A 26,957-nucleotide genomic window follows, 5' to 3' on the forward strand; every position below is an offset into this window, starting at 1 on the left:
ATCACCCAGTCCAACCCCCCTGCAGAAGCAGGGTCACCTAGATCAAGTCGCATAGGAACATGTCCAGGCGGGTCTTGAAGACCTTCAAGAAAGGAAACTCCACAACCCCTCTGGGCAGCCTGTGCCAGGGCTCCCTCACCTCAACAGTGAAATAGTTTTTTCTTATGTTTAAGTGGAACTTTTTGTGTTCCAGCTTCATCCCGTTACCCCTTGTCTTGTTGCTAGCTACTATAGAAAAAAGAGATGTTCCAACCTCCTGACACCCACTATTTAGATATTTATAAATGTTAATAAGCTCTCCCCTCAGTCTCCTCTTCTCCAGACTAAACAGCCCCAGTTCCCGCAGCCTTTCCTCATATGAAAGATGTTCCATTCCCCCAAACATCTTGGTGGCCCTGCGCTGGACTCTGTCCAGCACTTCCCTGTCCCTCTTGAGCTGAGGAGCCCAGAACTGGACACAGGACTCCAGATGAGGCCTCACCAGGGCAGAGTATAGGGGGAGCAGAACCTTACTCGATGTGCTGGTCACACTCTTCTTGATGCATCCCAGGATGCCATTGGCATTCTTGGCCATGAGGGCACATTGCTGGCTCATGGTTAGTTTGTTATCGATCAAGACTCCCAGGTCTCCCTCTGCAGAGCTGCTCTTCAGCAGTTCAATCCCCAGCCTGTACTGGTGCATGGGGTTGTTCCTTCCCAGGTGCAGGACTCTGCACTTGTCCTTGTTGAACCTCATGAGGTTCCTCTCTGCCCACCTCACCAGATGGTCGAGATCCCGCTGAATGGCAGCACAGCCTCTGGGGAAACAGCCAGTCCTCCCAGTTTGCTGTCATCAGGGAACTTGCTGAGGGTACACTCTGTCCCCTCATCCAGGTCGTTGATGAAGATGTTGAACAAGACTGGCCCCAGAACCGATCCCTGTGGAACTCCACTGGCCACAGGCCTCCAACTCGACTCTGTGCCATTGATCACCACCCTCTGGGCTCTGTCATTCAGCCAGCTCTCCATCCACCTCACTGTCCACTGATCTAAGCCACACTGCCTGAGCTTTCTGATGAGGATGTTATGGGAGACAATGTCAAAAGCCATGCTGAAGTCAAGGTAGATGACATCTGCTGCTCTCCCCTCATCTAGCCAGCCGGTTATGCACTCATAGAAGGCTATCAGGTTAGTCAAACAGGATTTCCCCTTGGTGTAGCCGTGTTGAGTCCCCCTGATAACCATCCTGTCCTTCATATGTTCAGTGATAACGTTCAGGATGAGTTGTTCCATCACTTTTCCAGGGATGGAGGTGAGGCTGACCGGCCTGTAGTTTCCTGGGTCATCCTTCTTGCCCTTTTTGAAGACTGGTGTGACATTGGCCTTTCTCCAGTCCTCAGGCACATTGCCTGTCCTCCATGATTGTTCAAAAATGATGGAGACAGGCTTAGCAATCACATCTGCCAGTTCCCTCAGCACTCTAGGATGCATCCCATCAGGACCCATTGACTTATGAGCCTTAAACTTGGCCAACAAGTCTTTAACCTCTTCTACCCAGGGCAAGTCCTCTGCTGTCCTGGCCATCCTGTTATCCTTGCCGTACTGGGCTTCCCGAATGTCGGCCTTCGCCATAAAGACTGAAGCAAAGAAGGCATTCAGTACTTCGGCCTTCTCTGCATCCTCAGACACCAGGGCACCCTCAGCGTTTAGCAGCAGGCCCACGTTCCCCCTGGCCATCCTTCTGCTGCTGATGTACTTGAAAAATGCCTTATTGCTGTCCTTAACATCCCTGGCTAAATTTCATTCTAGAAGGGCTTTGGCCTTCCTAGTTGCACCCCTGCATGCCCTGGCAATGTTCCTGTACTCTTCCCAAGAAGCCAGCCCCTGTTTCCACCTCTCATAGATGGCTGCCTTCTGCCTGAGCTGTCCCAGCAGATCCTTGCTCATCCATGGAGGCCTCCTACCTCCTTTTCCTTTCTTGTGCATTGGGACACACTGATTCTGGGCTTGGTTGAAGTGGTGCTTGAATGTTGACCATTGGCACTTCTGTCTTCTAGAATCATATCCTATGAGATACATCCAAGTAGATCTTTGAAGAGGCCAAAGTCGGTTCACCTGAAATCCTGCTTTGTGTTCTGCCTCTTCCACATGGGATCTTGAACTCTCCCATCTCACGGTCACTGCAGCCGAGGTTGCCTCCAACCTTCACATCCCCAGCCAGGCCCTCTCTATTTGTCAGTACCAGGCCCAGCAGCACACCCCTCCTTGATCCTTGATCATCTGCAACAGGAAGTTGTCGTCAACAATCTGTAGGAACCTCCTAGACTGTGTGTGCTTGGCTGTGTGGCTATCCCAGCAAATATCAGGGTGGTTGAAGTCTCCCATGAGGACCAGGGACTGTGATCCTGAGGCAGCTCTCAGCTGTTTGTAGAAGGCCTCATCCACATCCTTCTCCTGATCAGGTGGCCTGTAGCAAACTCCTACAACAATATCATCTGCCTTGCCCTGCTCCTTAATTTTCACCCATAAGCAGTAAATCTGCTCCTCATCCCCACCCAGGCACAGTTCGGTACACATTAATTGCTCTCTCATAGAGAGCAACTCCACCTCCACGCCTTGTCAGTCTGTCTTTCCTGAACAATCCATAGACCTCCATGGCTGTGCTCCAGTCATGGCAGCTGTCCCACCACGTCTCTGTGACCGCAATGAGGTCGTAGCCCCGCATGCACACCCACATCTCCAGTTCCTCCTGCTTATTCCCCAGGCTGCGTGCATTGGTGTAGAGGCAGCGCAGGGGCTTACTCAAACACATAGGCTTCCCTGGGCTGGTGCAGGAGGTTGCTCCCTGGTTTGGCTTTTTCTCAGGGTGGTCAGCCTTCTGTATCTCAGCCCCGTGTGTAGATGAAGGGCACTTATCATTGCATTCCCTGTCCTGCCCTGTTTCCCAACTAGAGGGGACAGCTTGTTCTGTTTTGCTTCTCCCCCTACCCCCCAAGTCCCTTCACACTATCTTTTACAGCCATTGTATGTTTACTTTAAAAAGACTACAGTCCTCTCACTCCACTGTCCTAGGACTGACAACTAATAAGAACCAGTATTACAGTTGGCAAGAGACATTTGGAATAATCAGGAAGAGTTTGGAAAGACAGTAAATTCTCTAGCTTTGAAAGCAACAGAATTTAAAGTTCACTCTTGCTTTAAAACCAATTTGGTCTGCATGTGCATGAGTCTACAAGGAACACAGCCAGCAAATGTCTTCAACATTGGAGCACTGGTGTGCTTTGTTATCCAGTGCAAGAGTAGAAAATACCTGCTATCATCCATCACAAACAAATGCAGGGTGGTCAGCATCACTGCAGTTTCCCTAGTTGTGTTTCTGTGCATCACCAGTAGCCATCAGATACAGAAGCACTTTGGAGTCTCCTCTGGTACTGAGCGTGAAGAAATGATCAACAGGAACATATAAAGAGGAAATATTCTAACAGAGAACTGACAGCTACCTTGCAACAATAGCTATGCTTATAATTAACAATGGAAAGCACCAAGTTTCTTTTTTTGTGACTGGAAAACAAAAAGAAAATCAAATGTTCTTTGTTCAATATGTAAGGTGAGGATTTTCTCAGTGCTCTTGCAGTGGTAAACCTACTCCCATGAAAATCAGATTTTGGGCCTGTAGACAAAGTGGAAGTTCACTTCCCAAAACAGCATTTAGAATAGATTTTAAAGGCATTGAATGGTCCTACTATGACTTACAGGTGGTTCATTCAGGAAAGGAATAAAACGTGAGGGGTTATGGAAAGAGAAAAATAACAAGTTATCTGCGCATCTATTGTCGCCTAGCGGAAAACAGTTGAAATTGTGGCTAACAGAGGTACTAAACACACAGAAGGGTGCAAATTACAATGCAGCAATTATAGAAAATCTGTATGTACCAAACCACCAGCTGGAAGTGGGTGGAAATGTCCTGAATAGCTGCCAAAGTTAGTAGCTATTTCACAACATTTGAAAAACAAATGCGGTGTGGCTCAAGCTCCAAATGCTTCAGTACAGCACTCACAATGGTATTATTAGCTCTACAAGCTATCAGTGTATGTATTCTGGCATAAGGTTTTTTCTGTTTCTCTTGGCTTCTTCACTATGCAAAGGAACAATGGGTATGAAATGATGTAATATGTTACCCATCAATGTGGTCAGACTGAAATCAAGGAAAGTGTTGAGCATTTGTAGAAAAGGAAGTTTTTGGGATAGAGTGTCCTATAGTCAATAGTTTCACCAGTGTCCCACAGACAGAGGACAAAAAAAAAAAAACCACTTCAAAAAAAACCCAAAATACACCTCAAGGAAATCAGCCTCAAAAATTTAACAGTTCAGTTCTTCCCTTTAGCTTTTTGCAAGGCTCAGCCTGCTCTATTTGTATCAACCAACTGTAATTTATTGTCTAATAAATCATTGCTTGGCTGTCTTAGCCTTTTTGAACAAATCTCAGCAGTGAGCACAGTCATCTCTGTTATATCTCAAAGCAGGCATAAATGTTCACAAAGGTAACTGAGGAGATGATAAATGCTTATATCCCCCTGCAGATGCCTGCACATGCAAGCTCCCATTCCATGTCCTTCTCCACCCTGCTATACTCCTTCAAGCCACGTCATTTAGCTTGTAGGAGACTCCATAAGGAACAAGATAAGGACTTATTAGGTAATAGGACTTCAAGCTATTTCTTAGCTCATGAATAGCATTCAAATTGCCAAAAATTCCTTTTGAAACACTAGTCTTTTATAATCTCATCTTCTTTCTTACTTGTTTCAGTTCAAGTTTGTTGTGAGTCACAAGCAGACGGAGAATATGAGCAGGAGAGGACATACTGACAGATGAGGGGTGAGTTTACCTGTTAGCAAAGCAGTGTGCTGCTGACACAACCCAGCAAGTCTGAATAAGGCTTCCACCACAGAAACTGTCTCCAATATATATAGCTGCTGTCCAGGGATGAGATCCAGGCAGAGATGAAGATCCTCCAACAATCCTGGGTCTCACAAAACTTCTTTTTTTGTGTCTTCTCCCACATGGTCTTCTGGTAACTGCAGAAGTCTCTACAGCGTCTGGAACTGGTGGCCTCCTTTCTCTTCTTGCTGAGATACAAAGAGAGATGGTATCAGACTATGAATTCTTGTTAACTTCTGAGGATTGGAACTTTCAGAGGAGTCTTTAAAAGGAAGGCTCATTAAACATTCACCTACAACTGTATCTCATGCAGTTCCTCAGGAGACTTGCAAGGGTGAAAGCTATGCCTGTTCCCAGCACTGGTTATACAAATCTTAACTTTTGGATTCTGGACTGAACTTTGCCATTGCTGTAGCAAGAACTAGGATTCTTGTGTTAATAGTTATCAAATGCATTAGAACCAGAAAGGGAACCACTTCATAAACTGACTTTTCTGTTCTGAAGGTCAGCTTCAACATTAACAGTTAAATATTAATTTGAGGGAAGAGCAGAATCCTGAGGCTTTAGAATTAACTGCTGTCTCATATGTCCTCAGGATTCAGTCTTCTATTTGCTCAGTGGCCCATTCACTTCTCTGGGCCCATGGTTCTCTGAGTGATGACAACTTGTACGAAAGTATCAACTATTTCGGACATCTTGCATGTTCTAGCAGAAAGTGTGGTGATATTGGGATGATTGTGACTGAAAGTAGTAGTGTGACACTACTGTTATTTCAGGACAAAAATCACAGATTGTATCACAACTCCAAAATATGCAAAAGAAGCCTGTTGTTGTCATTTGATTTGCTGCAAACAGTAAAATATTCAACACTCCTGAGAAAAGTAGAACATTGAAAATTATACAGTGAAAACTTGTTCTAGTATCAATAAATCTTTCTTCATTCATTTATAACATGGTTTATAAGAGAGCCTTTACATACCACAAGATGGAACATCACAATACTCCCACGACAAACTGTTGTCCTTCATGATGTAACACCATGGCTTCTCATCATCATCTGGATTTCTAATTAGTTTAGGGAGAAAATGAATTCTAAGCATTAACCACAGTGTTGCTCCAAGCTTCCCAGAGGGTTTCTACTTTTTCCTCTTACTCCATACAGAGGACTGACAGGACTCTCAGGTTTTGAGCCATCTGACAACGTGATGAAGTACCTGCTAATCCCTAAATGGGTGAGCAGAGTTTCAGCAGAATTCTTCATGCTTAAGGCTAACCAGGTCTAAGGTTTTCTAGGACTTGAAATACAGACACATGACTGAACACCTGTAAAACTTGCCTACAAGCATTTGAACGCATGAGCATGTTCACATGGTTTAAACACAGCCCACACTGAAGTGCTTTAACAGATATCATCTCAGCTATTTTCAGGACTAAAACCCATGGGAGATATTCCTTTTTTAGATTATTTTTTTAAGAGAGGAAATTCCAACACAGGTAGATTCATAGAAATTCCATAACAAGAATAGCTAGCAAAGACAAATGTGAAAAGCTCAGGTTCACATTCCCTGGAGAGTCTGAAGAAATGAAAGACTACCTCAACAAAATATTGTATTCTGTAAAAAGGGGGGAAAAAAAGGAATATCAGAAACAGTTTACCCCATTGTTGTCTTAGTGTTAAACAGATTTTTTGATGATTCCATTAGAATTTCTCCATGGTACAGGCTAATTATTTTTATTGATGCCTTATACATAACTAGAAATTTGCCCAGTTTACTCCTGCAAGAATATAGGAAAGATCTTCAGAAATAGACAAAGTAATTCAGGGCTCCAGATAAACAGTAATTCTAATTTCAGTTGGATTTATCGGGACCACTTTCTATTATTGTAAGGTTCTTCATTATTTTTTTTCTATTTAATCTGACTTATCTTCAGAAAAAGATTAAAGTACTTTGAAATTCTCAGAACTGAAGAAACAACGCAGGTTGAGTCATCTTCCGCCAACAATGTTTCTAAATTAGACTATTTGAAGAAGAAGATATCTGCAGGATTATATAGCGTAGCAGAGATATCCCCAGAAATTGTAGCAAGCTGACAAAAAAAGTGAAAAGCTTTTTTCTCAGCTCTTCAGAACTTGAACACATCAGCTCCTACACCATTTTGTTCTTTGCATTTCAAATCGGCAAGTGAATATTGTGCTTAAATGATGCCAATTGAAGGGATTCAGTTTTATTAAAGCATAAAGTATGTGCCCAATAAATTGCCATATTGTACTGGGACACTAGAAATCTCACACTTAAGTGCTGCAATCAGTCCCAAGCCTTGGAAAGCAAGCAGATCTGGATTAAGAGAGGGAGTAGGAACTGCTTATTATTTGTGACAGATAGAGAAGAAGCATGCTTGCATGCATGTTTTTTATCATCAAACAAATTAGGAAGTGCAGTACATTTTGATTTTCCTGAAATACTGGTCTAACTTCCAGAGGTGGAGGCAGAACCCAAACAAAAACCACACTAAAGAAAAAACCAAAACCAAAGCCTAGACATCAATCAGTAATTTATGGAGCATCACCTAAGTTTGCCATTTTTAGCACTTGTTCATTTCCAGCATCCTTTCTAAATCAAACATTTCCTTTATTTGTGGATATCCATTGATCTCATGAAGACCTCAGAGACAAGGAGAATATAAAATGACTGATGATAAAGCAAAAACCTGTACACCACAAGCTATTTTTATTACATCTGAACACAAAAATTCAGTAGAAATGTAGTTTACCAATATATGGTTGAATGAAAAACGAAACATCACGAAATCTTATTTAGCAATAGTTTTGCTTTGGAAGAAAATTGACATCCTATTTTGATAGTATTGAAACATACTGCTTTGATTTTTCATTTTAAAAAACTTTTCACTTTTGAAAATATTTTCCTTTATGTTACATATTTCACAATTTGAGTATTAGAAATACCAAGTTAACCATTTCAATTTGGCTGCTGCATTTCTTTGACCCTTTGGATAGTCATTTATGAATAATTTCAAAAGTTTTGCACTATGATCTCATTTGAGGGGAAAAAAAATCTCAGAAAAAAAACAGGCCTGGGATTTCCAACATTATTTTGCATCTGAGCTTCTCTTGGCAGGTCCAGCTATTGCTTTAACAATATTATTAAGTCTTGTGTTCTGTACACATATATCCCTTGTGTCAAGCTGTTAAGTCAGTCAGCTTTTCCAAAGCAGGGTTAACACTTGCTATGAGATTCCTAGCCCTACTCCCTTCCACAATACACCCATCTCTTGATTGACAAGTACAGAGCAAATGAGAACTTTCTTACCTGCAGTAAGAGAATGGCCCCAAGCCAAGCTGTATTGCTTTCTCAACGCTGTCAACATGAAGCTCTTTGTAAAGCAAGTCTGAATTCCAAGACAAGCAGCTGTGTCCAGAAATTGTTGTCTTTACTGTGCCTCTGTACTCTGTGCCATTGCCAACATAGCACCGATGACTAGGATCTAACAAAGGATAAGACACTGGTCAGGAATCAATGCTTATTACATGTTAAATACTAATTTCATGACTGAGGTCCCAAAGGAGAGTCAGAGGGCCCAGTTCTGTACAGTGCCTTTCACCTTTCAGAGGAACACATCAAATGATTTTTTTTTTTCAGAAGAAAAGAACCTGAGCAGTTAAAACTTCTGTTTAAATTTAGTATTGAGTTAGCCTCATTTTACTCATTCACAAATAACTATTTTGTCAGGCAATATGGCAGAAAATTACACCTAAAATTTATACTGCTTATGGAAGATTTTAGTCAGCAATCTGCAGCAAAGTCAGCAATATGGCTGGGATTCCTCCTGTCTAATTTTAGACACAACTGAGCTCATCACTGGAGACTGCCTTTTTAGTCAATTAAGAGAAATAGGCATTTCTAGTGACAAAGTGATCCAGCCTATCTGAAGCAACTTTTTAAAGATTAGATTAATCTTGCCATACACCCTTGACTACATTGACTGCATCTCCAGGCATCCAGCCCCATGAGCTGGGAGATAGGGACAGAGGAAAGAATGAAGCCCCTCTTAGTCCCTGGGGAAAAGGTATCTGACGTGTTGCGTCACCTCAATGCACGGGCCGGATGGAATCTAACCAAGGATGGCAAATGTGACAACCATCTATACAACAAGGGCCGGAAGGGAGATCCTGGAAACGACAGGCCTATCAGCATGATCTCACTGCCAAGGAAGGTTATGGAACAGATCATCTTGACTGTCATTGTAAGGCACATACAGGACAATGAAGGGTTCAGGGACAGTCAACATGCCTTCTTGAAAGGCAAGTCCTGCTTGACCAACCTGATCTCCTATGACAAAGTGACCCGTTTAGTGGATGAGGGAAAGGCTGTAGATGTGGTCTTCTTGGACTTCAGTGAAGCCTTTCACACAGTCTCCAAGAGCATCCTCCTGGAAAAACTGGCTGCCCACAGCTTGGATGGATGTGCTCTGAGATGGGTGGAAATCTGGCTGGATGGCCAGGCCCAGAAAGTGGTGATGAATGGAGTTAAATCCAGTTGGTAGCTGGTCACCAGTGGTGTTCTCCAGGGCTAAATGTTGGAGCCTGTTATGTTTCACATCTTTATCAACTATCTGGATGAAGGGATTGAGTGCACCCTCAGTAAGTTTGCTGATGTCACTAAGCTGAGTGGGATCTGCTTGAGGGCAGGGATGCTCTTCAGAGGGACCTGGATGGGCTGGAGTGATGGGCCAGAGCCAATTGAGTGAGATTCAACAAGGGCAAGTGCTGGGTCCTGCACTTGGGCCACAACAACCCCAGGCAACAGTACAGGCTTGGGGCAGAGTGGCTAGAGAACTGCCCAGATGAAAAGGACCTGTTGGTGTGCATGTGCCCAGGTGCCCAAGAAGGCATCCTGTATCAGCATGGCCAGCAGGACTAAGGAAGTGATTATGCTCCTGTGGTCAGTGCTGTTGAGGCTGCATCTCAAGTGCTGTGTTCAGTTTTGAGCCTTTCACTACAAGAAAGACATTGAGGTGCCAGAGTGTGTCCAGAGATGGACAACAGAGCTGGTGAAGGATCTGGAGAACAAGTCTCATGAGAAGTGGCTGAGGGAACCGGGGTTAGTTTAGCCTGGAGAAGAGGCTGTAGAGAGACTCTTGCTCTCTGCAACTACCTGATACAAGGTTATAGCAAGGTAGGAGTCAGTCTGTTTTCCCAAGTAACAAGTGACAGGATAAAAGGAAATAGCCTCAAGTTGCATCAAGGATGGTTTAGATTGGATATTAGCAAAAACTTCTTCACTGAGTTGTTGGATACTGGCATAGGCTGCCCAGGGAGGTGGTGGAGATATTTAAAAGACATGTAGATGAGATGCTTAGGGACATGGTTTAGTGGTGGGCTTGGCAGTGTTAGGTTGCTGTTTGGATTCAATGATCCAAACTATGGTCTAAAGATCTTTTCCAACTAAAACAATTCTATGATTTCATTGACACTAAAGGTACCTTAAGTCAACCAGCTCAGAGATATCTGTGTTATCAAGGACTGAAAACAATCCCGCCCTGATGGCAAGTGCTTAAAAGGCTTGATTTTGGAAAATACTACTTTTTATGGCCACATACGTATCCATGAGCCCTTCTAGAATTAAATTTAGCCAGGGATGTTAAGGACAGTAATAAGGCATTTTTCAAGTACATCAGCAGTAGAAGGATGCTGAGAGTGCCCTGGTGTCTGAGGATGCAGAGAAGGCCGAAGTACTGAATGCCTTCTTTGCTTCAGTCTTTATGGCAAAGGCTGACCCTCTGGAAGCCCAGTCCAGCAAGGAGAACAGGATGGCCAGGACAGCAGAGGACTTGCCCTGGATGGAACAGGAAGAGGTTAAAGACTTGTTGGCCAAGTTTAAGGCTCATAAGTCAATGGGTCCTGATGGGATGACAGAGTGCTGAGGGAGCTGGCTGATGTAATTGCTAAGCCTCTCTCCATCATTTCTGAACAATCATGGATGACAGGACAACCCAGGAAAGTACAGGCTGGTCAGCCTCACCTCCATCCCTGGAAAGGTGATGGAACAACTCATCCTGAATGTGATCATTGAACATATGAAGCATAAGATAGAATAAGATAGAATAAGATATGAAGGATAGGATCAGGGGGACTCAACATGGCTTCACCAAGGGGAAATTCTGTTTGACCAACCTGATAGCCTTCTATGAGTGCATAACCGGCTGGCTAGATGAGGGGAGAGCAGCGGATGTCATCTACCTTGACTGCAGCAAGGCTTTTGACACTATCTCCCATAACATCCTCATCAGAAAGCTCAGGCAGTGTAGCTTAGATGAGTGGACAGTGAGGTGGATCAAGACCTGACTGAATAACAGAGCCCAGAGGGTGGTGATCAGTGGCACAGAATTGAGTTGGAGGCCTGTGGCCAGTGGAGTCTCACAGGGATCGGTTCTGGGGCCAGTTTTGTCCAATGTTTTCATCAACGACCTGGATGAGGAGATAGAGTGTACCCTCAGCAAGTTCCCTGATGACACCAAACTGGGAGGACTGGCTGATTCCCCAGAGGCTGTGCTGCCATTCAGCGGGATCTCAACCGGCTGGTGAGGTGGGCAGAGAGGAACCTCATGAGGTTCAACAAGGACAGGTGCAGAGTCCTGCACCTGGGAAGGAACAACCCCATGCACCAGTACAGGCTGGGGGTCGAACTGCTGAAGAGCAGCTCTGCAGAGAGAGACCTGGGAGTCTTGATCGATAACAAACTAACCATGAGCCAGCAATGTGCCCTTGTGGCCAAGAATGCCAATGGCAGCCTGGGGGCATCAAGAAGAGTGTGACCAGCAGGTCAAAGGAGGTTCTTCTCCCTCTCTGCTCTGCCCTGGTGAGGCCTCATCTGGAGTCCTGTGTCCAGTTCTGGGCTCCTCAGCTCAAGAGGGACAGGGAAGTGCTGGACAGAGTCCAGTGCAGGGCCACCAAGATGATCAGGGGACTGGAACATCTTTCATACGAGGAAAGGCTGCAGGAACTGGGGCTGTTTAGTCTGGAGAAGAGGAGATTGAGGGGAGATCTTATTAACATTTATAAATATCTAAAGGGTGGGTGTCAGGAGGTTGGGACATCCCTTTTTTTCTATAGTAGCTAGCAACAGGACAAGGGGTAATGGGATGAAGCTTAAACATAAGAAAAAACTATTTCACCATGAGGGTGAGGGAGCCCTGTCACAGGCTGCCCAGAGGGGTTGTGGAGTCTCCTTCCTTGGAGGTCTTCAAGACCTGCCTGGACATGTTCCTACGCAACCTGATCTAGGTGACCCTGCTTCTGCAGGGGAGTTGGACTGGGTGATCTCTAAAGGTCCCTTCCAACCTCTACTATTCTATGATTCTATACATGTGTGTATATATCTGTATATACAGTATACATATGTATATTTTTTATGTAACTACATATTGCAAATATATACATTTTGCAAAAAACAACTACTAAGTTGAATTTTCTTATTCAAAACCCATTTATTTGTCAGATAGGTCTCACACATACAAATTCCGTGACATATATACTCAGCTGCCAAGATCTATCAACCGCACATACCAACATTATGGCTGAAAAACATATGGGGATGCATTTGTATACAAATAGCTACACCGAGGAGAAAGTCTACACCTCGAAACACAGCTCAGAGTATCCTACAGGAAACACAAAACCATCTAATGTACAAAGAGGATTAATTGTGACCGAGCCTCAGAGGGTTTCTTATCCCAGCCGTGCCAGTGTGACTTATTCTTGACATCTGCAAGACTGGTGGAATCTCCTTCTAAACTTATAAACATACTTAAATATATAACCATGAGATTGCCTGACTCTTGAAAAACACACTGTGATGATGATCTATCATATCACACAGTGCAGACAGCTATTGCTGAAGGTCTGTTTAACAGAATAAGGGGACACATGATCCGGGGCATATAACCAGCATTGAAATAGTGAATCATAGCACTGAATTGCTGATGTCAATTATCCTTCCATGTCCTCGGTGTAGCAACAGATCTCAAAAGCACAAGCAAGGATATGGAATAAATTTGGGAGCTGGAGGTCAGGCAGTTTGATGAAAGAACTTCAATGTGACTTAACATACAAGTACTTGGCAGAATTCACTTTCTAGCTTGGCCTGGCAGACCATTCTCAGATGACAAGCAAATATTTTCTCCTACCTGCACCTTAAATCAAACTCTCTTTATTTCACTAATTCTGAATATAACATTAACTGAAACTTATATTTTAATGGCTGTAATCTAGGAGCTCAGAGAAAAAAATTTGTTGATCATTTGCATTGCTAGCAACAGTAAACATTTCTTCACAAGCCTTCCGTTTATTTTTGGGGCAAGTTTTTAGTTACACTGCTTTGTTTGCCTGAAACAGTGTCATGAAAACACCACCATCATTCTATATGCTAAATTCTTTTATTTATCCAGGGAAGTGCCAGGTCTGTTTTTATTTGATACTGTATTTATTACATTCAAAGATGATTTAGAGTTGACTACTTTTATGAGGATGAAGCAAGAGATTCTATTTCAGTGGGGAACCAGGGCCATATTCTACAATACCAATGGTCTGGATATCTTGCAGATGGTGTTTACAAGTTGTGCTCATCCTAGTCAGGCTTAAAATCCAATGCATCTCTGTTTCGTCAGGTCTGCCAGTCATTCCTAAAGCTGCCAGAAGCTTGCAACAGCAAGAATTTGGCCCCCTTCTAAATCATCCCTCATGTTCTCTTCATGTAACTAAAAAGTTTAGATAACATACTGCTCTTGTGAGGAACAGTAATATATCTCAGATAGGCTTTTTGCTTCTTTTTGTCTTGTAAGGAGTATATTGGGCGCAGGATAGAATAGAATCATAGAATGGTTGGGGTTGGAAGGGACGTTTAGAGATCATCTAGTCCAACCCCCCTGCAGAAGCAGGGTCACCTAGATCAGGTCGCATAGGAACATGTCCAAGCCAGTCTTGAAGACCCCCAAGGAAGGAGACTCCACAACCCCTCTGGGCAGCCTGTGCCAGAGCTCCCTCACCTCAACAGTGAAATAGTTTTTTCTTATGTTTAAGTGGAACTTTTTGTGTTCCAGCTTCATCCCATTACCCCTTGTCCTGTTACTATTTACTATAGAAAAGAGGGATGTCCCAACCTCCTGACACCCACCATTTAGATATTTATAAATGTTAATAAGATCTCCCCTCAGTCTCCTCATCTCCAGACTAAACAGCCCCAGTTCCTGCAGCCTTTCCTCATATGAAAGATGTTCCAGTCCCCTGATCATCTTGGTGGCCCTGCACTGGACTCTCTCCAGCACTTCCCTGTCCCTCTTGAGCTGAGGAGCCCAGAACTGGACACAGGACTCCAGATGAGGCCTCACCAGGGCAGAGTAGAGGGGGAGAAAAACCTCCCTCAGCCTGCTGGCCACACTCTTCTTGATGCCGTGAGGATGCCATTGGCCTTCTTGGCCACGAGGGCACATTGCTGGCTAATATTTAGTTTATTATCAACCAGCACTCCCAGGTCTCTCTCTGCAGAGCTGCTCTCCAGCAGGTCAATCCCCAGCCTGTACTGGTGCACGGGGTTGTTCCTCCCCAGGTGCAGGACTCTGCACTTGTCCTTGTTGAACCTCATGAGGTTCCTCTCTGCCCACCTCTCCAGTCGGTCGAGATCCCGCTGAATGGCAGCACGCTTTATTTGACTGGCTTGCAGTAGCACCACAGTACCCAAATCACTGCTCATTAAATGGCACTTTTATGTGTCTAAGGCCATTAAGAAGTATCTACAAAATCCAATATATCTTATCACCTATAATTCAAGACAGTTTCCCAAAAAAAATCTCTGCAACTGTTGCAGTCATACAGATGTTTTGCACCTGATACTCTTTTTTTAAACTGGTGCAACTCGGAAAAAAAAAAAGTCTTCTTCCCTCTTTGTTAGAAATGACGTGTAGGTGGTCTGTTTTCAGCAGTTCTTAATGGATTACTCTGACTGGGAATTGTTCATTCTCAATTCTCTATAGCTTCTGCAACTTCTCATAACTCAGAAATGTATTTATTTTCTTCTGTGGAAGAAAGTAACGAAGGGCATAATATATGTATTTGTCTTGTTCATTCACTTCCCTGAAGCACTATGAATCACTATTTTTAAGAGTGCAAATGGCTTAAACATTCAGTTGATGAAAGTTTTGATGCAAATGAGATTGAAGTTACTCTGCAGACCTATGTCACTCTCATCACTGTTTCTTTTCAGGAAAAAAAATAGTAATAATTTCCCATTATATTTTAAAATCCAAGAGGTATAAGTAGCTCATATAATACATTTTAGTTGTATTGGAATTATGTATTTTATCAGCATGTCACACCAATTTCTTTCCTCTTAATTTTTCAGTAAAACGCAGTTTCAGGTGTTAAAAGCAACCAAATAGCAGTTATCCAACCATTTATAACTGTTAACTTCCTGAAAACATTTCACAAGACTTATTGTCACCAAATCTTGTTTCAGATTCTGTAGTTACAATGTCGACCACTAGTACGAGTTTCTTTTGGAAATCTTTCTATAGAAAATAATGTATCTTTTAGATTTTCTTTTCCTCAAAACATCTCATCGGCAATTTTCCTAATGTTTTTGAGATTTGTCTGTATTTTCCTCCAGATATCCATAAGCTTTTTCATTCTGTTAATAAAAGTACATTTTCCCCCTGAAGGTCCTAATCTTGCACCAGTTTTAAGTAATCCTTTCTCTCAGACATGATTTGTTTTATCCCTGAACAACCTGTAAAGCTCTTATTAAATACAATGTTGGGTTAATTTCCCTTTTGCACTGCTCTGTATCAGCTGATGGCAGGAAGGAAGAGAGAAGAAGAGGAGAAAGACATAAGTTCCCTCTCTGCTTACTATCACATTTACAAGATGTCTTCTCCAGTGTTTTAGTTATCGATTATCCCAGTAGAAGAGTTCTTTAGAAAATCACAAACTGAAGCAAAACCTTGGTGGAATCAGGAGAACATTCTCTGTCCAGAGCTTTCTGGGAGCTATGTCCTCTCCTGTTGCAATGTTCCAGGAAGCTCCAGAGCTAAAGACTTAAGTGCTTTCCCTATGTCATCTGCATTGGTCAGAGAAAGCACTTCAGCTCACACTAGATAGCAGATGGTTCATGAGGGCATTTATATGTCTTTGAAGCCTTTCTAATACATCTATCAATGTATATTTCAACTTGATCCTGTTTCATCTATTAACAATGCAGATGGATAGCAACAAAGAAATTTTATGCCTCTGCATAAGCATATTGCTTACACTGCCTTAGTATTGAAGGATCTGTTGCTCTTAGAAGCAGATCTGCTCATCCAAGGTCAGTGGCGCACTGATTCGTTGAATATTCAGCCATCATTGTCAGACAACTGACCTTGTTATTGCAATTCACCTTATTTCTCTTTTTTCCCACAGGAACCTAAAACATTTTTGAAAAATAACACTAATCCACAAGCATTCTAGTAGATTATAGGTAATTGGTAAATGAAAACCAAGAAGTTAAGACCCGTCATCTTCATCAACTCTCTTCTTCAGAAGGAAAATATTTAAAACTTTCCTAGCTCCAGAGCTGAATTTCCTTTACTAAACTACCTTTTTTAGTAGAATACTGCAAACACCCTATTTCAGTAAAACAACTACTAAAAAGGTGGGTTTACTGTCTTTTTTAATTTTACCTCAAACTCCCTCAGTTTAACCCCCAAAAATATGTCCAAGAGGGTATTTTTTTCTTACATATAATTATATACTCAACAATTCTGTCATCTTCCTTTTCAAAAAATCTTCAGCCTACTTCTGACATAAAACAACACATCTCCTTATATAACCATAGGCTTTCCACAATTAGCATTCCAACTCATACTTTCTTTAAAGCTATGGTACCCCTCTAATTCCATTACCCATAGCCTAACCAGGGAAAACAAAAAGAAATCACTAGAAAAACATAGCTTTAAAAATATTTCAATAACTCATCTGGAGTCCTGTGTCCAGTTCTGGGCTCCTCAGCTCAAGAGGGACAGAGAACTTCTGGAGAGAGTCTGTGCAGGGCCACCAAGATTATCAGGGGACTGGAACATCTTTCATATGAGGAAAGGCTGCAGGAACTAGGGCTGTTTAGTCTGGAGAAGAGGAGACTGAGGGGGGATCTCATTAATATTTACAAATATCTAAAGAGTGGGTGTCAGGAGGCTGGGGCATCACTTTTTTTGATGGTATCTAGCAACAGGGCAACGGGGTAATAGGATGAAGCTGGAACACAAAAAGTTCCATTTAGACATAAGAAAAAACTATTTCATGGTGAGAGTGAGGGAGCCCAGGAAGGGTGTGGAATCTCCTTCCCTGGAGATCTTCAAGACCCACCTGGACATGTTCCTGTGTGACCTGATCCAGGCTGACCTGCTACTGCAGAGGAGTTGAACTAGATGATCTCTAAAGGTCCCTTCCAACCCTACCATTCTGTGATTCTATGATTCTAACTTCATACTTCATCATGACTAAAATGCTAGCAAAACCATTATTGCTTCTTAAACCATAATCCAAAGAAAACTCAAAACATATAAGCCTCTGTGCAGTCCTCCCAGTCCTCCCAAACCTACCATCTACTGTAACACACAACCATGGTGCCACAAATCCAAACAAGCTTTCCATGTGCAACTCTCTACCTGTTCATTAGGTTGATTATAAAAAGCACCAAAACGTCCGACAACTCATCCATCCCACTGATTTATTTTAATACATAGCTACCATATTTTTACAAATAGTTCCACAAGAACCCATCCTGAATTGTTACAGAGTTCTGATACAAGGAATGGGACAAAACCAAACCCCAGCTAGCAATCAAGAACAATGGATTATCCAATGATTAAGGAAATCTTGAACTTTAAAAATTCAGGTAAAAACTGACAAATCATTGAAATACGTGATGTCAAACCCTACATCAGTTATCCACATAAGACTATCAGCTATTCTTCTCTTCAACAGTAAAGCAGCAAAGCCAGCTGTAAAGACTAAACATTTCACAAAGAGATTTGGCAAGTAATTAAACAGAATAAAGGTACCTCACTAACATAAACAGTCACAGAATCTTAAGGATTGGAAGAGACCTCAGAAGATCATCTAGAACAACCCCCCGGCCAGAGCAGGACCACCTAGAGTAGGTGATATCCTCCAATAAATTTTTTAAAAGCCATAAAATACGAATAAAACCCCCAAATTTTCTAACAACCCACATCCAAAGCCCATATCAAAGCAATTTTAAAGAGAAGGAAGTGCTTTTACCCAGGAAATGGGGCAAAATATGTATTAGTTTCCATCTGCATACCAACTAAGGATGATAGTGTGAATGCAACGCTGGGCTTTTAACCACACAAACAGAAAGGCACCGGTCCCCCTTCTACATTACCTTCCTCCACCCTCCAATTCCTTGTAACATCACAGAATCACAGAATCTGAGGGGTTAGAAGGGACCTTGAGAGATCATCCAGTCCAACCCTCCTGCACGAGCAGGACCACCTAGAGTAGGTCACACAGGAACTCGTCCTGGTGGGTTTTGAATGTCCCCAGAGAAAAGACTCCACAATCCATCTGGGCAGCCTGTGCCAGTGCTCCCTCACCCTCACAGTGAAGAAATTCTTCCTTCTATTTCTTTGGAACCTCTTATGTTCCAGCTTGCACTCATTACCCCTTGTCCTATCATTGGACACCACTGAGAAGAGTCTGGCTCCGTCCTCCTGACACCCATCTTTTATGTACTTGTAAACATTAACGAGTTCACCCCTCAGTCTCCTCTTCTCCAAGCTAAAGAGCCCCAGCTCCCTCAACCTTTCATCATAAGGGAGATACTCCACTCCCTTCATCATCTTGGTGGCCCTGCACTGAACTTTCTCCAGCAGCTCCCTGTCCTGCTTGAATTGAGGGGCCCAGAACTGGACACGATATTCCAGATGTGGTCTCACAAGGGCAGAGTGGAGGGGGAGGAACTTCTCTCAACCTACTGCCCACAACCCATCTAATACACCCCAGGATCCCATTGGCTTTCTTGGCCACGAGGGCAAGCTCATGCTCATCCTGCTGTCCACCAAGACCCTCAGCACCCTTTCCCCTACACTAGTCTCTAAACAGTTCATTCCCCAACCTGTACTGGTACATGGGGATGTTCTTTCCCAGATGCAAGACTCTACACTTGCTCTTGTTGAATTTCATTAGATTTCTCTCTGCCCAACTCTCCAGCCTGTTCAGGACTCACTGAATAGCAGCACAGCTTTCTGGTGTGTCAGCAGCTCCCCTCAGTTTAGTATTGTCAGCAAACTTGCTGACAGTGCCTCTGTTCCCTCATCAAGATCGTTAATGAGTACATTGAACACTACTGGTCCTAGCACCGACCCCTGAGAGATTCCACTAGATACAGGCCTCCAACTAGACCCTGCCCCATTGATCACCACTCTCTGAACATCTACATAAATGTGTATTATTGTGAATTATGCATCCTCTGGACAAATAGCTCTTTCTCTTTCTTTAGCTATGTCTCCCTCTATATTCACCCAACACCTCTACCACAGTTCCTAACTGTTAAAAGAAACAAAATGCAAACTAGTTTTATGATTGCATGTTTATAACTGTTTGTCGTAAGCTCTGCAATGAAGTATTTCTGAATTTAAACATGTCCCAAAAATATCCCTCTCTACTTCCTACACCAACTTGAGCCAGAGATAAGGTCACACTCACGTTCTTCTCAGATTTCACTTTTTCCTCACATTTATCCCTAACAAGGTGGATTGGTCTGGGTGCTTTTCGTGACTTTCTCTGCCCAGTAAGATAACTACTGCCACTCATGGTTGGATAATTAATTCCGAATCTTCACCTAAAGCCTGGATTCAGAGTTCTATCAACAAGAAATCTGTCTCCAAAGTGAATGCAGCTACTCTTAATACAAAATCCTTATTTCTAAAAATAAGTGCATATTTAAGGGCAATTATTGTGATTTAAACAATTAAAATGGATCACTGAACAATTTTAAACAACATCTGTTTGGGGAGAGATTTGCTGGTGATGTGTCTAATTGTTTTTGCAGTTAAACTTCACTGAAATCTAATGCACAAATTATGTTAGATCATTTATTTAAATGGCAGTTCCTTTCTTCAGTACTGTAAGTTCCTTCTTTAAGGGGTAGAAAATAATGTATTACCACAAAGAACAAAAGTCTATATTAGAAACTGTCTTTTTTTTATATTGATGTCCTTTATTATAGATATCTTCTGTGTTACTTTTATCATCTCTCCTTTTTTTTTTAAGTCAGATCATAATTTGCCAGTAGGTGCATGGCCATTATGATAATGGCTTGGCAATATATATGCATATATATATATAATGATTGTTTGCATGAGAATTTCAAAAACTGCAAGAAGATGATTTTTGAGTCCTGACAGGGACCCTGTAATTCCCAAAGAAAGAAAGATCTAATGGACAGATAAATAGGTATCTGTAAAATCACAAAAGTTATGATTATTCTGTTACTCACTGTTCAAAGGGGGGAAATTAAATTATCAGGCAGTGGGTTTTGAGCTAACAATAGAAAATACTGTTTCTCATCATATCTATTTAAGTTCTGGAACTTCTTGACACAGCATGCTGTGAAAGGGAAAAGCAGAAAAGTTCTAAAGGGTTTAGACAAATCCATGGAGAATGGGTAAAGGTCTATAAAATATAGTGGTCCAGCCATCTGCTAAGAAAATCGTCAACCAGAAGAATTTCCCAGTAATTTCGTGCTACTTACATTACTCCTCAGTCATCCTCTACTTTGCCAGTGCTCAAGTCACAGTGGTACTTAAATTTGTGATATGACTCAGATGGCACTTCTTTTATTAATATTTGTGAGTGTCACATCAAGATAGATTAGACAGAGAGCTCAAATATATAACAGATCAATAACATTTAGGGGTACTTGCTGTTTATTAAATTGATTGTTTTCTTTAAAAAATATTCACAACTTGGGTTTAAGATTGCCTCTATAAATGAACAATTGAGCATAATGTACATTTTGGAGATCCTTAACTTTCTCTGAATGAAGCATTATAATAATATGCTCTTCAGACTTAAGGGGTAACCTCACAATTCATTTTTGTTAGACAATGAAACTATAAAAGACAGTAAAAAGGAAAACAAAGAAAAAAAGCCAGCTGTGCTTACAGAATCAAACTGAAGAGCTGAAGAAAGACTTAATCCAACAGAAGTTTAAAAATCCGTTCTATGATGTTCTGTGCGAGCCTTTGCCCTCATGTGCTGATACCACCAGGCCTATAGACCCCAGCACTAATTTATTTGCATTAATTTAGAATGACTAAATCCTGGCAAAGAGCTTTTTACATTTTTAAACTAGTTTGCAAGGCCCTGACATATAAACACAATCCTTCAGTTCCTGTTTTGTGTGGGGGTGTTAGGCAGCTGAACACAGATGGATTTTAAGTATCTAAAGCCATTTGTTGAGCAAACCAAATGTTTGCTTGATTATTTTCAAGTAATCAAAGAGCACCTGCTTATTTCTTGTTCTAAGCTAGTCAGACAGAAACCAGTATTAGAGCTATAACACTGTCATCCTGATATTTATAATCCAGGCCATGTCGGGCGGATGTTTGTGCACAGCACTGCAATTTTGGGCAGGGGAAGCTCATAAAGACACAGGATTCTGAAAAGCAGTTTCACATGAAAGGGAGAGCATGCAGACCTGCCTAGGACTCACCCATATTCATGCAGCAGCATTCTCAAAGCCTGGGACAAATCTCTCTAGGGCAACTTAAGAACAAAAAAATAGAGCTTCAATATCCCTCCTTGTGAAAGTCTTAAGAGAGTCACAAGCCCATCCAAACAGATTTTGTTTTTTTCCAGCTTGAATCAATGACTACACCATTTGTTAACCATCAGAATAACAAAAAAGATACTAATTCCAGTTCTCATTACTGTGGCTTTTTACCCCAACACCCATTCAGACCAACTAAATGCCCACCATAGCTACTAGGAGTCGCATCTTCAATTTTGATGAGCCCTGGGATTTATGTACTCAGAAAGACATAGCAAGTGAGTTGATGGGATCACAGGCTGGTATGACTGAAGGCCTATTATAATTTATGGCTAAAACCTACTATAATTGAAAAGTAGCCCCTGGTACAACTTGAGGATTCAGCATGTAGGTAAGCTTTACAAGCAGATTTAACCCCTGCAGTAAGAAATATTAAGTCTTCTGGAGGAAAATTATGTCAAAAAAATATGTACCATTTAGTGGTAGGAAATACAGAACTAACATAGAAGCACCAAGAAGCAGATTCCTCTGTCCTGGCTCACCAGTACAGATCATCATTTTTAGATAAGTTATACTGGGCTAAATGTGCTTTAATTTGAAGTACAGGTAACCCAAACAAAGGGTATGAATTTTATCTCTGACTTCTTCCCACAACAATCTAATGCTACCCACTGCAGTCAGCTGCTGGATTTTGACAGAGCATAAACACCTGTTTTACGAGGGGCCAGCATAAGATGCATGGATCTGTGGAGAAGCATTTGCACTAGAGTACAGCTCTGAGACTGATCCTGCAAAATGGAAGCACGTGTTCTTTTTAAGGGCATGAGCAATTGGATCCAAAAATCTGTGCCTTAATAGCCGTAGAGTTAAGGACACGAATAACTATTTTTAGAATCAGGGTCTCAGTGGTGAAGGCTGTGTTATGTTTTACACTGGAGGAATATGTTAAACACTTGTTCTGTGTGACTCTTCTGTTACCACCAGAAATGTCTGTAGAATACAATATGAAAGAAAAAAACACCAGCTTCCCACCCAAATGAAAGCTCCAAATTCCCTGCCCAATGGTAGATTGCTATACTTACCAATATTGCAGTACTTTCCTGCATAGTTTCCTTTGCAATCACATACTATTTTCCCAGTGAAGGTAACCATTTTACATTCACCACCATTCATGCAAGGATCGTGAGCACAACCTACAAGCAGAAACCAAAGATCAAACCAAAAGTACAAACTGTTTAAGAGAATCCGTCCATTTTAACTTCCTTTAGTACACCTTCTCCATGCATATACATTTTGAGGAAGTTTTCCCTTTTTACTCATTTCAGACTCACACTTAATATAAATTAAAGAAAAGGAGACAGCTGATTTCTGCCCACTGAGGTCTGTCTCATTGTTCTCACTTTTATTGGATAATGTCAGCCTTGCTGTTGAAAAAATATTATCAATGAACAATAGGTAAAATGGGGGTGGTGAGTATTATTACTGGTGGTGATGGTGATGCCATTAGCACTTCTTTCTGTACAGAGGGTTCTACTAATTCCAGGTTTGCCACTGAGCTGCTTTAAAACTTATAACAACATATCTAGCAGGAAACTCAGTTAAATATCTAGAATCTGTGACTGAAAGTATTAAGTCCAACCAAAATTCCCAAATCTCCCTTGAACTCCCAATGTCGTAGAAAGCTACTGACTCTCCATGCTTTAGTTTCCAGTATTGTAAGGTGGGAATAAAAGCAGATGTCTATTTCAATGGGCTTTTATGGAGCTCATTCAGTACTGCAAGTCTAGGCAGGGTAAATGTCAGCCAAACTGAATAACAGAATAGCCATACCAGAACACATATATAAGTGAGCCATATGGTTTGCTTTCCACCATCTCTCCTTCCAAAGGGGAGATGCTGTGCTGGCCTCATCAGATAAGTAATAATCCAAAGTGTATGCCCTGCAGCAATCTGGCCAGCTGTGTCAGCCACCTGGCAGCCCCAAACCAAGGAGGCAGCTTCATAGCATAAGCATCACCCCAGACAGGAATGAGCATATCAGGCCAAAAATCATGAGGACTCTGGGGTCAATGCAGGGCATATGGGATCCTGGAGGCGGGTAGAGTTTACACGCTGGCAACTGAAGAGTGGAAGAGGCTCGGGAAGAAAATCCAGAGGTGAAACAGCGGTGTGAAATAACTGTAGGTGTGCAGGGGAAAAGGAGGGTGTGCCCCAGGCACATTACAGTTTCAGAGGAGAAATTTCACCCCTTCTGCTATATAATTTGTTGTATTACATGCTGCAGTTCAGGATTGCATCCCTCTCAAAGAAAACACTGAGGTGTGCCCCTAAAATTCAGCTTAATGCATATAATTGCTTCCTCAAATAAGGATGGGCACTTTGACATGATGTTCTGGGCCAGCATTGCTGCTCATATGTGGAAAAGCTAAGGTGTTCTCTTGAGGGGGACGGGGGTGGCAGTGGTACATGAGCTGCAAGAGTAGCATCACTGTATATAACACCATTCAGGCTTCAATATCCTTACTGACTTTTATCCCTAGTCCATGCAGGCCAATATCTGTAATGAAAAATAATGCCTTACTTTTGTATTCAACACTCCTGCACTCGATCTGGCTGTTCACACACGTGCACTGCTCCACAACTCCTTGTTGGACTCTTGACCAGCTCATGCCCACATCAAAGAACTCATAGAGATTGTTGTCAAAACATTTCTCTGAAACAGTTTAAAAAACAACATGAGCATTCCAAGGTTATTTCTTGCAAGGATTGATACCACAATCTCCACCATTGCCTGCTCTTTTTGCCTATTTAGCAGATATGTTTGTTGACAGTGCCTCTCAAGAAAGTCAGCCTCTATATTGTGTAGGCACTAAGCCACTTTAGCAGCAGCTCTAAGGGCCTCTCAGGGCAGAGCTGGATATCTCCTAAAGTACTGTGAGCATGACAACATCACTATTACTTAAGCAGTTCCAAGAGATAATTCAGAAAACAAAACCATTAAATCAGAGGTATGTACTCTTGTCTGTCACACGTAACTGCATCACCCACAAATGATGTGCTGTGCTAAAGACAGTGGAGCAACAGATTTGAAAAGGGCTTGTTTGCTTATTGTTGGGAGAGGAGTCTAGAGATGCACGAAACATGATTTAGTGATGGACATGGTGGTGCTGGGTTAATCACAGAATCAACAGAGTGGTCAAGGTTGGAAGGGACCTTTAGAGAACATCCAGTCCAACCCACTGCTAAAGCAGGTTCCCCTTGATCAAGGGGCACAGGAACATGTCCAAGTGAGTTTGAAAGCCTCCAGAGAAGAAAACTCCACACCCTGCCTGGGCAGCCTGTGCCAGAGCTCCCTCACACTCACAGCAAAGAAGTTTCTCCTCATGTTTGAGTGGAGCTTCCTGTGTTCCACCTTGTGCCCATTACCAGTTCTGTCACTGGGGATTACAGAAAAAACCCTGTCCTCACCCTCTCGATAATCATCCTTTAGGTATTTATGAGTGTTGATAAGATCCCCTCTCAGTCTTCTCTTCTCCAGGCTAAATAGCCCCAGGTCTTGCTTCATAAGAGAGATGTTTCAGTTCCCTCATCATCTTGGTAGGTCTCAGCTGGATTCTCTCCAGCCTGTTTCTCTTGAGCTGGGGAGCCCAGAATTGAACACAGGACTCCAGATGAGGCCTCACCAGGGCAGAGTAGAAGAGGAAAAGAATATCCCTTGACCTACTGGCCACATTCTTCTTAATGCTCCCCAGCATGCCATTGGCCTTCTTGGCCAGAATAGTGGTTGGAGTCGATGATCTTAAGGGTCTTTTCCAATCTAAATGATTCTGATTCTATGAAAAGCCTTCATTAAACAACAGCAAATACTATTGAAAACTCTTAGTTTAAAAACCAAATTCTTTGCTTGACCTGCAGTAAATTGGTAGTGTCATCATTGTAAAACTGGAAAAATTGCCCACTTTGTCTCTCCTGCTTTGAAAATGACTACCCTGAAGGTGGAGTGGCTGCCCAGGTGCAAAGCTGACATCACAGGAAAAGTTGCAAGAGACTCATGAGTGCATATACAAGAGGACTAAGGCATCATTTGAAATGTTAGTGCTTTTTCATGTCTCTCTGCCCTACCTACTAGATGATATTATTAGTAATTTCCAAACATGCAAGGGATATTTTAATCTTAAAAACAGCAAAGGGAGGGGAAGAGGCTCTTTGTGTTTCCCATAGCTTAATACCTCCCTGTCTCAGAACATGCTTGGATTTATAATTGTATAATCAAGCTATTTTCAGCTGTCCTGTCAGTAATGGATTGCCTGTCATAACTGTTTGGAAATCCGCCTACATAAACATTTGTGCTGCAGTGGTCTCTCCCATCACAACAGCACTACCTTTTCATTAAGTAAACATTAAAGAGCTCTGCTTACTGCCTGTATTTCATGTAACACTGATGAAAGAAGATACTTACTCATCTGACAGTCCTTGCCCGTGAATTCCTCAGGACAGGTACAGTGATACATCCTATGGCCATGAGTGAGAGAACAGGTCCCTCCATTTTGGCAAGGGTTGTTTGCACACTGATCTAGACAGACAACATAAGAAACTGTTGTTAATAGGTGCCAGATAAGCTGTGCTTTGTTGTGGTAGACGCTGGCTTGGTTACATGAACCATTTTGTTTCAATGCATGCTGGTTTTAATTCCACTTATTAACATAAAACAAAGTTTATCCAGTCAAATTACATTGGATTTCTTTCTGGATGCATTGCAGCTATGTTTAACTAGTTTTTTTAAACCGTGTAGTAAATCACTATACTGAAGAAAAGTTGAACCTTCTCCCCTAGAATAACTTGTCCTTAGGTGGTAGGTCCAGGCTGACATGAAGTTGACAGAGGTTCTGTTGTGGTGAGGAAGAAGATGGGATCAATGCCCACAAGATGGAGCTGTGCCTTTGCAGTGGGGAGGAAGGCTGCAGCTCTGCCTCTGCCCGCATTCCTGCCGCGCATGCTTCGCATTTCAACATCACTGCCTGGGATTATGGATCTCCCTTTCAAACTGCACAAAGGACAACCCTCGACGGAACAATTTGCTATGGATTTTTGGATTATGTCTAAAACTAATGGACAGCTGGAACAAAGGAAAAAACTGTAAAGCAAAAGAAAGGCACATCCAAGTAAACTAGGCCAAGCAAGATTTAAAAAGACCAG

At 42.2% G+C, this 26,957-nt stretch overlaps 1 protein-coding gene across 1 annotated transcript in view; it reads right to left on the bottom strand.

The window, feature by feature from the left end:
• HGFAC (HGF activator) overlaps positions 1 to 26,957 on the bottom strand; it is a 46,713-nt gene that overhangs the window by 6,757 nt on the left and 12,999 nt on the right. The window contains exons 5-10 of the mRNA XM_061993922.1: positions 26,221 to 26,334; positions 24,343 to 24,474; positions 22,844 to 22,954; positions 8,247 to 8,421; positions 5,897 to 5,982; positions 4,865 to 5,105 (exon numbers count right to left, since the gene is read on the bottom strand). Of these exons, the coding sequence (XP_061849906.1) occupies positions 4,865 to 5,105; positions 5,897 to 5,982; positions 8,247 to 8,421; positions 22,844 to 22,954; positions 24,343 to 24,474; positions 26,221 to 26,334 (859 nt within the window). The remainder of the gene's footprint in view (positions 1 to 4,864; positions 5,106 to 5,896; positions 5,983 to 8,246; positions 8,422 to 22,843; positions 22,955 to 24,342; positions 24,475 to 26,220; positions 26,335 to 26,957) is intronic.

The sequence above is a fragment of the Colius striatus genome, chromosome 3 (genome assembly GCF_028858725.1).
Source record: "Colius striatus isolate bColStr4 chromosome 3, bColStr4.1.hap1, whole genome shotgun sequence".
Taxonomy (NCBI): domain Eukaryota; kingdom Metazoa; phylum Chordata; class Aves; order Coliiformes; family Coliidae; genus Colius; species Colius striatus.